Source organism: Squalius cephalus (genome assembly GCF_949319135.1).
Source record: "Squalius cephalus genome assembly, chromosome: 3".
Taxonomy (NCBI): Eukaryota; Metazoa; Chordata; class Actinopteri; order Cypriniformes; family Leuciscidae; genus Squalius; species Squalius cephalus.
Window position 1 is genome coordinate 56,755,065 of NC_137124.1, and position 16,496 is coordinate 56,771,560.

Consider the following 16,496-nt stretch of genomic DNA (forward strand, 5'->3'; position numbering starts at 1 on the left):
AAATATTTGGGATTATGTAAGTACACAAGTCAACAAAATATATAACATTGTTTCAGTGTTTTTTTTTTTTTTTAATTATTTTAATCCAAAAATCTTACATATCGTGCCTTTAACCCTGTTGTACACTACAGTTCTGGTCATGTGTCCAGAAGCAGTGTTCCCGTTGGACATAGGACTGTTGTTGATAATATACATATCTCATTTCAATCCAGGGCACAATAAATTCAGGATTTTTCTTATTTATTTGTTATAACTCTAACTAATCTCCACTTAAACTGAATGTAACTGAAAACGACATTAATTTAGAGCCTACCACTAAATGCAAAAGACATTAAGAAATGTAATTCTGCATTCACCACGACTGATGCACCAGGGGTTTGTACTGAAGCTGTATAAACTGAATTTCAGAAATTGAATTTGGATTTTTGTTTGTCCTTGTGTTGACTCTGTCTCTGTCAATGTCTTGTCTAGTCCAATGGCAGAATATTGCCCCATCATCAGTTTGAATTTGATGCAGCTGTAGATAGTTTGAACGTATGCTGTCTGTCAGATATTCCTATCTGATCTCCGTGTTGGATGCCTGATTTGCCTACATGTAGTCTCCACTTGGCATTCAGCAGCTTTGGATAAAGTTTTCCCTTCAGTTTCTTCTGTTTTAATGTCTCTTTGTGTTTATTTTGTGGTGTTTTGCTTCTTGGTTTGATTGGACGATTGCGTCCACAGTCACTAATGCCATTTCCTGGCTTTGACTGGCTCTTTTTGTTTCTTTGTTGATTTTCCTTTCCTTCATTGTGCTGCATGCCACCTGGCCTCACTCGCCCGCTCTCGCTCACTCACCACACCTCCTCCTGTCCCTGTCCTGCGCCTCCTCCACCCGCGCACAGACGGCCATCTCCGACCGCAGAGGAGCATGGGAGGTGCAGCCCAACCGCCAGACAAACTCGTCCTACCTGACCTCTCACCTGGCAGCGGACAGGCACGGGGGCTCAGTGCAGGTACAGCTTCACCCCTCGCTCTGTGCGCTCATGTGTATGGCCATCTGCAGCAGCACCTGCTCTCACACCCGACCACAACACTTCCTCTATGGGTTACCCTCTCTGGCTGGTCTTGCACTTATTAAAACAACACTGGCTAGGTTTACATGCAGCCAAATAATCCGTTGCTAGTAATCGGATTGAAAAGCCTTAAAGGGATAGTTCACCCAAAAATGAAACTTCTGTCAGTAATTACTCTCCCTCATGTTGTTCCAACCACGTAAGAGTTTCGTTCATCTTCAGAACACAAATTAAGATATTTTTGATTAAATCTGAGAGCTGACTCACTCCTCCATAGGCTTCTATGTTATTGAAACTTGCCGGCCCAGAAAGTTAGTAAAGACAATATTTAAAATGGTCCAAGTGACTATAGTGGCTCAACCTTAAGTTTATCAAGCGATGAGAAAACGTTTTGTGCGCAAAAAAAAATTTTGTTTTATTCAACTATTGATTTTCTTCTGTGTGAGTTCACGTAGTGTAACAGCGCAGCGCTTCTGGGTTGTACGTCAGAACGCAGGCTCACTATTGGCCGACGCTTGTCATGTGTGTGATGCTGGCCAATAGTGAACCTCCGTTCTGATGTTGCGTTTTTGGGTTTTTATTCTGCAAAAAAAGTATTCTCGTCGCTTTATAAACTTAAGGTTGAGCCACTGTAGTCACTTGGACTATTTTAAACATGGTCTTTACTAACTGTCTGGGCTGGCAAGTTTCAATTACAGATAAAGCGTTGCCGGGATAATTCCAGTTTGCGTTGCTACGCGGAAACGATAAAAATTCTGAATTATAAAGGCCAGACAGGTGGTTTGTTGAGGGTTGATTTAGGGCTGGGCGATATGGCCAAAAAAAAAATCGCAATTTTTTTTTTATATCAGTCGATATCGATAATTATCACGATAAAAGTCAAATCTTTATTTCTTTCAAGTTTAAAGGCAGATTTTTGCTCCTAAGTGAAAGTTGTAGAAACCAGAGCGTTAGCGTTAACTGTGGTTTTAAACTACTCTTTATTGTCAGAACATATCATGACAAACACTTGCTGAACAGGCAAACATTTCACAAATCTGAGGTAGAACATTCAAACATTTGTCATTTTTCCTTAACAAAATAAATATCTTTATTGGACAATTCATTTCTTAGTTTCTGCATGTGCTAATTTTTATTTGGTAAAATGTAATATTCTGACTGTGAGTTTTATTAAAATTAACCATTGGTCATTCAGTATCATGCATTTAGATCATGATAACCACAGATAAAAGCAGGCATAGCCTGTAGCACCTCACTCTCATGGCAAAATGTAACTTTATGGTTTCTATGGTATTTGTATGAAAAACAGTAGCCTAACTACATTATTAAATACTGTAATTATATTCCATTAGTCCTTTAATACATTGTCTACATTAATAATATAATACAATTCAATATCCCACATTTCATGGTGCAGTTAATATAAGTAACGTTACAGTAAATCCATGGTAAATGATGGGAATTTGTAGACGGAAAAGTCTTCTGTGCACAGTGTTTCTCCTGTTGGTCAGAGCTGTTTCATCTGCCTTTAAACTGGTTTAAATCACGGAGATATTTGTGTTCTTCGCTGAATTCAAGCACTTCTCACTGGATCTCGTGACGAGAGCGATCAGAGTAAACGCATCTGCTCTAGTGAGCTCGCGCTGCGCTGCCGTTTGGACTTTGAGCCGAGCGGATAAATGGTCCGTGTGGCGCACGGTTCAAATGAGTTTCGTTCCACTTTTGGCGCATAAACATTATCGAACATTTATCGAACTCTTGATATCGTTTTATCGAGAGAAATTATATCGCGATAATTATCGTTATCGTTTTATCGCCCAGCCCTAGGTTGATTTGTAGGGAAGGACTACACACCTTCACACATATATTCAAACGCGCATACCTATGGACTGAACTCGTGGTGTGCATGTGCACGCCGTCGGCGTTCTCGCAGGTTCGCGTTTTTTGAAGTTTGCGCAGAGAGAACTTAAGAGTTTTTTTCTTTTGTTAAAACGGTGTCTTGTTAGCGGCCCCTGAGTTAGTAACTAATGATCGTTGCGACGGAAGTGAATCAATCAAAACTAACTTTAGCTGGAAGTCTAGAAGTCTTAGAAGCCTATGAAGGAGTGAGTCAGCTCTCAGATTTAATCAAAAATATCTTAATTTGTGTTCTGAAGATGAACGAAAGTCTCTCACGGGGTTGGAACAACATGAGGGCGAGTAATTACTGACAGGGTGAACTAACCCTTTAATCGATCCGAATTAAATTTCGATCGGATTGAAAGGGGTGGTTTATTCCTTTTCTAATCTGATCGACAGGACGTGTATAAACACGCACATTATCCCGATCACATGATTAGCGTTCATGTAAACACTACGTTTGGATTCATCAAATGGAAAGTTGTGCATGTAAACACAGCCACTGTAGAAATGCTGCGTTTCATTCAAAAGTTGGACATTCCTCCTCTCTCTGAATTCCAAACGCGTAATGTTCCGACGTCCAAGTTGGAAGAGCGTCATCATCACGTCACATGGAATTTTCCAAATGTGGTGTTTTCTTGTTCTTTCACTTTTGCAAGTAGGAGGATGTAAATTCCAACTTTCTGAATTGAATAAAACGCAGCACAAGATGTGACGCAGTCTATCAGGGAAACTTGTTGTTACCTCTGTTGTATTATACTGTGGTACAGCCATTATTAGGAAATAGTATTCCCGACTATCTCTATGCAGTGTGTCACAATAGAGTGTGTGTTCCGGAAGTAAAAACTTTTTTTTATGACAACTTGTAAACCTTTAAAGACAACCATACTATGAGCTACAAGGTTGTGAATCAATGCTGTTTGCAGCTGTTGAAGCCGCCAGCCCACATTATCACCGTGGTGAATAACTACATAACCGATGGTGATGTACAGACACTTCCACCAATCAGAGAAACAAGCACAATGCACCAAAACGGCTCTTTAGCTCTGTCCATTTCCATGAAGCACGGCAAATGATCCAATCGAGTCGACCTCCCTACACTTTCAAAATACATAAGCACATGCATATTTTGCATTAGACTTAAAATATATATGTATTGTACCGGTATATTAAAATGGCAAGCAAGCAGTTAAAGCAAGGTACTTGTTAAAGGGATAGTTCACTTTGAAATTAAATTTTGGTATGTTTTAGCTTACCTCAACGGCATCCAAGATGTAGGTGTCTTTTTTCCGCAGTAGTTTCAATTTTGATATTTTTAGGTCAAACCGTTCTTGTCTGTCAGTCATTTAATGCAGGTCTGTGGTCACTGTCTCAAAGAGCATGCACAGAGTCCAAATTAAACAATTCCTCATCGTAAGTACACATTGATGGCCTAAGACACGAAACGAGCGGTTTGTGTGAGAAAACGAACAGTATTTATATCGTTTTTAACTCTTATACACAGCCACGTCCAAGTGATCTGAGGGCGCGCGCGCATCCTGCTGTGTGACGTGTGCGCAGTGTATGCATGCTCTTTGAGACAGTGACCACAGACCTGCATTAAATGACTGACAGACAAGAACGGTTTGACCTAAAAATATCAAAATTGAAACTACTGCGGAAAAAGACACCTACATCTTGGATGCCCTTTAGGTAAGCTAAAACATACCAAAATTTAATTTCAAAGTGAACTATCCCTTTAAGTTTAGGATTAAGGGATGTAGAATATGACATTAATATGTGCTTTATAATTAATAAACCTTGTACTAATAAACTGCCAATATCCTAGTAATATGCATCCTAATAAACAACTAGTTAATAGTGAGAATTGGACCCTAAACTGAAGTCTAATCACATTTTTAAGAGAGTAGTTTTATATTTCTCCATTTTTAATTCGATTTTGCTGTTTGCGATGCTTCATGTGATTTTTCTTGTGCAGTCTCGTATTTTTGTCTTATTTTCATATACTTTTTTGCTTCAAATCAATTTTTTGTAGTGTTCTGATTCACCTTGTAGCTCTTTGGCTTGGTTCATGGCTTATAACGCTTTAACAAAGATTTATTTTAAAAATCCTTCAGGGAGAAATGATTGGAAAAGATATTTCCGGAACCAACGCTGCTGAAAAAGTAGGCGGGCACTAATGCACTATATTCACTGCATCTTTATGATTGAAACCGCAGATTCACCATCTTGCGCTGCTTTCTTCACTTTTATACAGTAGAGGCCTCAGAAACGACTGGTCACAGTCTTTGAGCTTATTTTGATGGAGCTTCATTCATTGTATCGTAGGAAATTAAATAAAATATATTGATGACAAAATATCAAAGCAAGTGGTGTTACATATAAGTGATGTAAGTGCACATATATGTTTTGGGGCCCCTGTAGACCAGTGTTATCATTACTGTACATTCGTGGATCTGGTCAATTCTAAAGGATAGCATGAATATCATAATCTGGCTACATGAGTATGAGTATATTTTTATTTGATTGACTGCTGATTACAAAGTAATTAAGCAGCATTTAAATTTTCCAAGTTAAACACTATTTGACAGTATCTGTTGATTTGGGGGTAAAAAGCCTATTTAGTTGTAAGAACACATGAGGAAATGATTTACTTGTGAGGAAAACGCACTGCATTACTATTAATGGCCCTATAGATTTTTTTTCCTTTGTAAATGCATTACTGTAAAAATCTATTTACATTTTATATCTACTATTCTATCTGTATATCTTATAATCAATAGATTATATATCTTATAATCTATTGTTATATCTATCTATGTATTTTACAGGAATATTTGATCAGTTCTCCCATAAGTGAAGTAGTAAATGATATTCCTCATTTGCTACGTACGAGTGGTTACATGCACAGATACAGTCTGAACTGTGTAATTAAAATAACATTATTACACTGAGGCCACAGGATAATTAGATCTCTCTTTTCTAACACCACAGGTGGTGAGCTCGACTAATGGTGAACTGAATGCTGATGACCCGCTGGCGGCCCACTCGAACGCACCAATCACAGCGCAGGCAGAGGTGGAGGTGGTGGATGAGGCCAAGTATGTGCACATGGCTTCTCACAGGTTTCTGTTCTTTGCCTTGTGTCTGATTGACACAGTCCTTTAGCACATGATTTTCCCCCTTGCCCTCACTGGTCCGTTCCCATCGGCTCCCCTGTAGTGCTCTGTGTACCGAAGGTGTGTAATGGAACGTTATATTGGGGACAATCATCCATTTTTAAATCTTTTTTATTTTATTTTTTTAAATTTATTTTTTTAATTGGTACTTTTCAGTTTTGAATTAAATGTGTAGCATACACTACCAGGTGGGTTTTTTTTTTTTAAAGAAGTCTCTTCTGCTCACCAAGGCTGCATTTATTTGATCAAACATACAGTAAAAACAGTAATATTGTGAATTATTATTATTATTACAATTTAAAAGAACTGTTTTCTATTTATTTATAAAAATAAAAAAAAAGATCTGGCATCAATTATTGGCATCAATTATTCGATTTTGCTGCTTAATATTTTTTTGTATATGGCAAGACTTTTTTTATGATTTTTTTGATAAATATAAAGTTCAAAAGAACAGCATTTATTTGAAATATAAAGATTTTGTAACAATATAACTGTCTTTACTGTCACTTTTGATCAATTTAATGCGTTCTGAATAACTTAGATAGATAGATAGATAGATAGATAGATAGATAGATAGATAGATAGATAGATAGATAGATAGATAGATAGATAGATAGATAGATAGATAGATAGATAGATCTATATATATATCTTACCACAAACTTTTGAATACAGTGCATCACGTTTTCCCCCCAAAAAATTATTTCAACATTGATGATAATCATAAATGTTTCTTGAGCAGCAAATCAGCATATTAGAATGATTTCTGAAGGACATGTGACAAAATTCAGCTTTGATCACAGGAATAAATTACATTTTAAAATATATTCAAATAGAAAAGTTATTTGAATAATTGAATATATGTTTTTACTGTATTTTTAATAAAAAAAAAAAAAATGTAGCCTTTGTGAGCAAACAAGACTTCTTTCTAAAACACAATAAAAAATGTTTTAATTATTTTGTAATATATTTAGACTAAATTAAACTAGACTCTTAGAACCTGTCCAAAATGGAATTTTATGCACTTCCATAAGAGCGGAAAAGGCCGTGTCCATAATAACTACGGCCATTAGGTTTGCCTGTTAAAATTCAGAGGCGATTACACTCTTTAGTTTCATTTTCTTCTAAAGCGCCTGATGTGCATTTTGAGTGTCAGTCATATAAAACACTTGGATATCGTAAAGCCCTCTTTCTTTGATTTATTGTTGCAAAAGCTTGAAAGTGGCGTAGACAGCAGCAGCGTTTATCAATTAACAGGACGGCACAAACACACAAGATCGTCATGGTTATTACACACTAGGGATGGGCATTCGATTAAATTTTCTTAGTCGATCGTCGGGAGAATTAACGATCGACTATCGATTAATCATTAATATTTTTATATTGAAATTCATTATTTCTTTAACTTTTTATAAATTAAAAATGCAATGAAAATACAAAAATACTGTTTGTTTGTCCTCGATGAGATCTTTATTACAAGAAGATCAACTTGTGGCAGTGAAACTGGACGTTCGGTAGACTTGAAGATATGCCCTGCGGTGCTCAGCGGAACCTGCAGCTGCGAGCCGGGGCGTTCTTAAACAGAGACCCATGGCCACTTCATCCGTTTTCTGTGATCGGATAGCTATCCGATCGTGAAAAGACCAAATGTAAATGCCCTCCGAAACGCATTCGAGACGGATTTAAATCCGATCGCTCAAACCACTTCAGGAGGAGATCTGAGACGCATTCCAGACGAAACTGGACAAGAGTAAATGCATCTGGTTGTTGAAACCACATATGTAAATTTGACTTATCCCAAAAATGCTAAGAAATAAACGTGTGAGAGCGTGTTATAGGCTATATGTCATGTTATAGCCAGATATGACGACGCTACTTCAACACGCATCACCACAGATGAGCATCTATTCATCAAGCCAACGTGCAAACTATCGCAAATCAAAGTGAAAGTCATTCATCAACACACAATCATCTTCATTAAAAGTAAAGAACCGAAATGATCTTACCAGGGCTGTTGCCGCAATATCTTGTTGCAGTCTTTGATTTAGAAATTTTCGCTGATGATCAATAAAATGCAGCTCATATCTGTTGCTTTCGGTGACGTGCAACAATTTAAATATGCATATAGCGCGGGAATTCAAGATCGGATTTATATCCGTTTTGCAAAAACACATTTATGTGACCAGGTGTAAATGGAATCGTTTTGATAAATCAGATAGCTATCCGATCTGAGAAAACGCATGAAGTTCCCATAGAACTTCTGCACCAGTCTACTGATTTCTGTTGAGAAAGATAAGCATGTTGACATGATCTGGGATCAGATGCGACCGCAACCTGGTGACAGCCAGTCCAGCCGCCGAAAACACCCGCTCTGAGGGGACTGACGTTGCCGGGATGCACAGGTATCTCCGCACTAAAATTAATTCCATTGCTTCAAGACTCATACTACGCAACGCAACCTGCATTAGTTTAATCGATAACAAATAAACGTGATCGACGAAATTCTTAACGATCAATTATCGATCGTCGATTAATCATGCCCATCCCTATTACACACTATTAATGTCACCGGACACCGGTCTTTCTTCTAGAGATCTCTCTGATCTCTTTCTCTTCTACATTTCCCTGTTTTCTTGAATATGGCAACCTGATTTATCATTGTTGCCTGTAATGGTGAAACACTGCCACTTGAACCAAAGCTTTTGCCTCTACGATGTTACATCACATTAAATGAAAAGTTAATATAAAAAAGAAGAATCGTTAAGCGTGATTCACACAATTGTCAGATGAGAAGAACTTTACACTACTTTGTTTATGGCTAAATGTGTCTGGATACCAGATCATGCATTGTTTGGCATATAAGTAGAGAAGGAAATGAGGCTCTTTCTTTGTATTTATAACAGTGGATGCTTTCTTAAGTTTGTTAAACCTTACAATGAACTTTTCCTCTGTAAGAATAGGTACAACAGTTCTTGATCCAAAATTGAAAAATTGGCTTATTACTTTTCCAGTGAGATGTATTGAGTTAGTTATATAGTATTAATTCTATATATATAAAAAAAAAAAAAACTTTAAACCACAGGGTATATGGTGTTACCATTGGGTGATACAATTCATGTCACTTGTCACTCCTATAAGCTTCAAAATCTTAAAAGTTTGTAGTCAGAAGTTTGAACACTTTCCCCCTCGCCTCGTCTAATCTCTCTATTTAACTGTAGTGATGGATAGATTATCATTACTGAGTGTTTGAAATTTAAAATGGTGTTATAAACTTTAAGATTGGAGGTGCTGCGTTTGAAGCTGTAAAACGGTCCAAACCTGTTGAATACTGCAGTAATGGGTGAAAGTCCAGGTCATAAAATAAGAAATATGAATTTATATTTTGCCTGTTTAATTGCAATTAAACCTATTGCTTAATAAATTGTGCAAGTACATACACCGTTGAGCCAAAACATTATGACCACCTGCCTAATGTGCTGTTGGTCCTCCTGATGCTGCCAAACCATGAAGATTCCTGAAGGCGTCCTGCGGTCTCTGTGGTTTCTGGCACCAAGACGTCAGAAGAAGATCCTTCAAGTCCTGTCGGTTATACGAGGCGGATCAAACTTGACGGTCGAGCAATTGGATTGAGATCTGGGTAATTTGAAGGCCATAGCAACAGCTTGAACTCTTCATCATGTTCCTCACACCATCGGTGTGTGTCAGGGTGTGTTATCCTGCTGAAAGAGACACTTCCACCATTATCATGAAGGGCTGTTCCTGCTCTGCTCCGTGTCAAACATACGTCCACGTGAATGGCCGAACCCAGGGTTTCCAGCAGAACATGCTCAGAGGTTCACACTCCCTCAGTGATCCTGGTGCGTCACTTCTCCAGGTGAACGACACACACACACACGGCCGTCCACGAGATGTAAGAGAAAACGGGACTCATCGGACCAGGCGACCTTCTTCCACTGCTTCAAGGTCCAGTTCTGATGCTCATGTGCTCAATGTAGGCTCTCTCAACATCATAATCACTCTGATCGCCTCATACACACCAGAGTGAGATGCACTGTGTGTTCTGACACATTCCTCCCATAACCATCATTACAATTGTGTGACGTAGAGTAGAGCTTCTGTTGGCTCGGACCAGACGGGATGGCCTTCATTGCCCTCGTGATCGATGAGCCTCGGCCGCCCAACACCCTGTCGCCGCCGGTTTGTGGTTTATCCCTCGTCGGACCACTGTTGGGAAACTCTCACCCCTGCTGAGCGGGAGCGACACACAAGCCTTGATCCAGAGACACTCGGACCCAGTCGCCTTCCCATCACAGTTCGGTCCTTGTGAAAGTTGCTCAGATCTTTATTCCTGCCCATTTCAACATGTTGATTACGAGAACTGATTGTTTGCTTTCCATCTAATCTACCCAGACCATTGTCATTATTTACTCACCCTCAAGTTATGTCCACACTGTATTAATTTCTTTCTTCTGCTGAAGACAAAGGAAGATATTTTGAAGAATGTTGGTAACCAAACAGTTGATGAACCCCATTGACTTCCATAGTATTTTTTTTTTTCCTACTATGGAAGTCATTGGGATTCATCAACCGTTTGGTTACCAACATTCTTCAAAATATCTTCCTTAAGCCCTATTCGCACTGGATTGGTATTACCTGGGGACCTTGTGTGATTTAGAAACCCCCCACACACACACACCTGAATTTCATGTGGCGCATTCGCACGGGATAAGCGAATTGATTTTACTCAAATTTACTGACTTGTCTCCCGGATGTGATTTCAACAGGCAATTGCTTGGAAATGTCTTGTTATAGTTGTAGCTGTATGATATATTATAAACAGAAGAATGTTCCTTACCGCTGCTATACATGTCATCTATCTCAATCTTTTTGTTAAATTCCTCTTCTGATGGTTTTCAGCTTTCTCTTTCTGCAAGTTGTATGGTGTATAGCGATATGACCCAGCACCCAAAATACTATCAAAACACTCCAACGCAGCCTCCATTCTTCACGAAAGATGGATTAAAAAGTGCATAGGAAACAAAAACCTTGAAAAAAATTATAAACGACCCCGCCAAATCAGAGATGCCGATTCGCACGGGACTAATAGTATCACAGGACCTCGGTGTTCGCCGAAATATGGTAGGGCATTTGCGGGGGAATTTTTACTTTACAAATTACAGACATGGCCGATTCGCACGGGATTAAGATCACAGACAACCTCCGCAATTATTACAAATAATTACAAATGCTACTAGAGCTCACCAGGTAATACTAATCCCGTGCGAATCAGGCTTTAGTGTTCTGCAGAAGAAAGAAATTCATACAGGTTTGAAATAACTTGAGGGTGAGTAAATGATGACAGAATTTTGAAGTGAACTATTCCTTTAATACGTGCCCTTGTTTAGGAGATGACCAACGATATACGCTTCACCTGTGACTGGTCATAATGTTTTGGCTCATCATCTGATCTACTAAATGTTTTTAAATGTGCTGAAACTCTGATTTGTGTATATTTAAAAGTGACCTGGCGTTTCTTGTTATGCTTAGAGACAACTTCTAAACAGCTTAAAGAGATATACATGCATACATACATGCATACATACATGCATACATACATGCATACATACATGCATACATACATGGCTGTGACTACATTGAATTTTATACCATGGTTGTAGGTTTAGGCACTTGGCTTCATTTGTACACATTCACTAGTGGGCTGGTGAGCTGAGGACGACACTACATTCCTCCAATCCCCTTCTGTTCCTACTCTTCTCTTCCCCTTTTTCCTCCCATTTTTTTTTTTCTGTTGATCATCTGTTTTACAATGTAACAAACAGGTATACAGAATTTCTATTATGATATTAGTTGATAAAGCGAACTTGAATTGAGTAGATGTTCTAGATCTACATTCTCCCCTGAGTCTGTCTCTCAATCTCTTTTCTGTTTGTGTGTGTGTGTGTGTGTGTGTGTTGTGTGTGTGTGTCTACCTGTTGGTCTGTTGTCGCCGACATTAGGTTTGTCTCATCGTCTCACCTCTGTGTAATAATCTCTGTCTTTTCTCTTTTCACACTCTTCTGTAGCTGCGTGAAAATGCTCAACCTGTGGTGAGTCCCTCTCTCCAGTCCACATCAAACCCAAGGGGAGTGGACCAGCCTAGACTGTGGCCATAGAGATCACACTTACACCAAGATCTGCTTACAGTTGTAGGCTAATGTAGCTATTCGTGCTCTGTGTGAGCTTGATAGAGAAAGAGGGAGGTCTGTCCGCTCGTAAAGTCTGATTTGAGAGGCTGAAATACCCTAAAGTTGATTGGAGGTACGATGAGAAGTCTTTAATAGCCCAACTTCAGCTTATTTACAGAAGCTCAATGAGGATGTCCAGGTCTCTACTTACACGCACATATTCAGTGCCTTACAGAAGTGTGCAGACCCTTAACTAAAGCTCAGATCTATACCACTGCATTATGAAATGCATTTGAACTTATTTTTTTCTTATTTTTTTTTTGCAATTAGACAATTTTTTCCAATTTAATTGACAGAATCTTGCTTCACATTTTCCCCCAAAATTGTTGTATATTCATTGATAACACTTTTTAAAATTGTTATATAAAATTAAAATTGTTATTATTTAAAATTGTTATATATATATCATGCATAAATACATGCAACTAACCCTACACCAAAACCTAACCCTATAGTAAGTACTGTACATGTAGTTAATTACTATTACACAGTCATTAGTGTAACTTATTAATTTCATGTTATCAAGTCCTTGACATCCTGAAATTCTGAACAATGTTTCAAATGACATTATTCATTTTTTAACATGAATATTTTTTATACAATCTCTTATTTTTACTATTTTTTTCCCCAGATATTTAGTAACAATAAACAGTGTTGTTTCTTTGATCTGATTGGTTGACGCAATCAAACTATTTTAACTCTTAATTCTGATTCATTTTCTGATTTGAACAGCCACATATTTTTTTGAGGGTGATTGATGGCATATGGCTAAAAATTGTAAATGTTTTTTCCAAACTAAATTTCATATCAACAAAAAGTCCTTGGCATTCTGAAATTATCGGAACAACTATTTTCAGATGACTGCAGTTTTGATTGTTTTATAGATAGATAGATAGATAGATAGATAGATAGATAGATAGATAGATGAAGACTTCAGATGCAAAAGCCTCTAAGTGCCATCTGAAATTTCCTTCTAGAATGATCATTTTTATCAAGCTTGTATGTTTGTGTTCACTTATTTCACTTTAATGGCAATGAAAATGACCTATTTGTCATTTAAGTGAAATTACTGAACTTAAATATACAAGCTTGATAAAAAATACTCATTTTAGAAGAAAATTTCAGATGGCACTTAGAGGCTTTTGCATCTGAAGTCTTCATATATAAATAAATATAAAATGGTAGATGATCATACTAATGACCACATTTATTATGTCCATATATATATATAGACATAATAAATGTGGTCATTAGTATGGTCATCATCTACCAGGCAAGCTTAAGTATCCCTATTTTTTAATAAATCCCTAAATAAATTAATTTCTCACTGTTTGTGGACATTACTCGCATATTCCCATCCAAAAAAAAAAAAAAAAGTTAAACTTCTTTAACATTCCATTAACATTAATTGTTCGTGACATCATTTTCAAAAATGGTTTGTGCGTATAACTAAACTATGACAGGGAATGTAATTTCATTGAGTGTTTGGTAAAGTCAGATTTAGTCAAGGATCTGCATGCGTTCGCAGGGCACTGTACGTCGTGAACCCACACGATTCAGCCAGCGCCCGCTCGCGTCCTTCAGGAACATGTTTAGCGAAGTCTCTCACTTTTCAATGTGTCAGTCTGGAGCTGTTCTCTTCCACTTGCATGTGCCTTGTTTCCCCTAAACCCATTCTGTCGTGTTGTTGCCGTCTAACATTCTGTCATCGATGCTTTTAACGACCCGTAAATGTCATTTAAGTTTCCTTTTCATGAACTTTTGACCCAGTTGTCCTTCATATGCAGCATTTAGGTTGGTACGAACTATACTAATGCACTGTTTTTATCAGCGCTGACGATACGTAGCAAATCCGCTTGATGTGTAGATAGACAACAGGTGCTTCATTATCAGGCAATCGGTTTATTTTTCTTTGTTTTTTTCGCAGGTGCTGCTGTTTCTTCAAGAGGAAGAGGAAGAAGAACACGCCGCGGCACAAATGAACCTCCGGCCTCGTGGCGCAGTCTGTTCCTTTGGTTGTTTTTAGAGCGTTCAAATAAAGATATTTTACAAGACGACATCAGCCGAGCCCTCCTGGACGAGTTGGGGAGCGATGTTTGAAAACCAAGAGGCATGCACACGTTGTCTCTGTGGGGATTGTCTTTGTTTTGTTTTTTTTGTTTCTTCCACTCCGTCTTGATTTAGGCAGCGACGGGCCTCGTCCTCGGACTGTCTCTAGGACCTTCACACAAAGCTACGGATCTCAAAGCACTGGAACAGCACTGCACTTCATTTGCTGTTTTGCTTCTTTTTTTTTAGTTTTCTCGTCGGTGGACGTTCTCTGAATGTGTCTCTTCCTCCACGACAGGTGCGATATAGAGGGAGAGAGACAAATTCGCCCACGCTGGACCTTTTCCATCCCTCTTAGCACCTCGAGACGAGACTTTGGTGGCTTTTTATTTTCTACTTAACCCCTCTTTAAATGTTCGTTTGTGTATTTCGGTGGCTGATTGTTGGTTCTCGCGCTGCCAGAAAGTGGTCGAAGCCTTAGAATATGACTAGCGGATTTCTTCGTCGCATCTATCGGAGTGAAGCGCAAAACAAATAGCTGTCGTAATGATGCTAGCCGGCCTTTACACGTAAAACTTTGTGAAAGTGTGACATAAGCAGCTGTTTCCAGTGGCGCTCGTCGTGCCACCGACTAGTATTTAAGCTGCTTGTTCTAAAGCACTCGTCCCACTTCAACCCACCAGCCAGTCATGCTGCTTTCTTCTCCTCTTACTACGATATCGTGTGGCTTTGACGTACAGCTGGCTGCTTTTCTATTGGCTGAGGTGGCCAATAAGACTTTCCCTCTGCGCTTTTGTATCTTTCTGTCCATATAGTCACTTATTATTCCCTCGACCAGTTCCCGATTGATGTTTTCTTTTTCTTTTTTTTTATGCCTGGAAAAAAAAAATACAAAAAACTGCTAATTATTCAGGATGAGAATAACCATGTGCCAGAGTGGCTTGTGGGTCGCAAAGTAAGCCTCAACGTGTTCATCGTAAGCCGTAAATAATGCGATTTTTAAAGGCCGTTTGTTTCCTTTTTTTTTTTTTTTAGTAGGCGTACAGAATTACACTGCGCAACATCTCGATTTAATGCCTTAACACTGTTCGGCAGGGTCCACTCTGTGATGAGACGTGATGAGTCCTCCCATGCCTTCGTACTGACCCGAAACGCGTCTCGTTCCCTTGCTGGAGGGGGGGGGTTCGAGTCACCAAATCGAATTATGTGGCAGAAAACGTCAGCAAAAGTGGGCCGTTTGTAAATTCTGACTGGTTTGTTATAGTGGCCATACGCGATTTGAGACGGGGCAGCCCTTGACCTCTTGCATGGATGAGGCGGTCCTTTCCCAAACGCAATCCTTAAGACGGGAATTACGTCAAATTGGGTTATATGTGAAATGATTACTGTAGTTCTGTTGTCGTCGTCGTCGTTTTTTTTTTTACTTTTCGGAAAATCGCTAATCTCAGTCGTGATGTTGCCTTGCTCATTTTATTGTTTTTTGGGGTGGGGGGGGAGGTTCACCATTCACCTATTCACAGCATTAAATCCGTGTTTTTATTTCGTGATCTTTCTAATGTATAGTAAATGTGAATTAATGTAAGATAAATTATATACAGTAACTATTATTTTATTTTATTTTGATCACCGTACAAAAAAAAAAAAAGTTGAGAGAGAAGCCATAGGAGTGTGTGACTGCACTAGAGTTTCGCTGGGGCCCTTTGTTTACTGAATCCTACTGACCTCTGAACTCATCTTTCATAAGGAACGGGGGTAAACTGGGCCGTTTGAAGACTCTACCGTGCCCGTTTTGTGTGTCGGGAGTCCTTCTCGGATGGCGTGCTTTTGAATGTTCCTGTAAAGCTGTGGATCGATCGATTAGATGGGACTGTGTTGGACCAAATAGAAACGCAAATGGCCACAGATTCTTCGTTAGCGTGTTTCCACCGCTCAATTCATCAGTTATCCAGCCGTGTAAATATTAACTCTCACTTTGACCCATTCACTTTTCAGGAACGATTTTCCACGATCTAGGAACGGGAGAATATGCCGGTTATAGGGACTAATAATGCGTGTGTGTTTCCGGTTAT

At 38.7% G+C, this 16,496-nt stretch overlaps 1 protein-coding gene across 4 annotated transcripts in view; it reads left to right on the top strand.

The window, feature by feature from the left end:
- csnk1g1 (casein kinase 1, gamma 1) overlaps positions 1-16,059 on the top strand; it is a 60,945-nt gene extending 44,886 nt beyond the window's left edge. Inside the window, exons 11-14 of one of the 4 annotated variants that reach the window (XM_079864937.1) lie at positions 885-995; positions 5,949-6,055; positions 12,217-12,240; positions 14,306-16,059. In XM_079864937.1, the coding sequence (XP_079721063.1) occupies positions 885-995; positions 5,949-6,055; positions 12,217-12,240; positions 14,306-14,360 (297 nt within the window). In that variant the 3' untranslated portion in view covers positions 14,361-16,059. The remainder of the gene's footprint in view (positions 1-884; positions 996-5,948; positions 6,056-12,216; positions 12,241-14,305) is intronic. The other 3 variants (XM_079864938.1, XM_079864939.1, XM_079864940.1) reach the window with 3 other exon arrangements.
- The last annotated feature ends 437 nt before the right edge of the window (positions 16,060-16,496 follow it).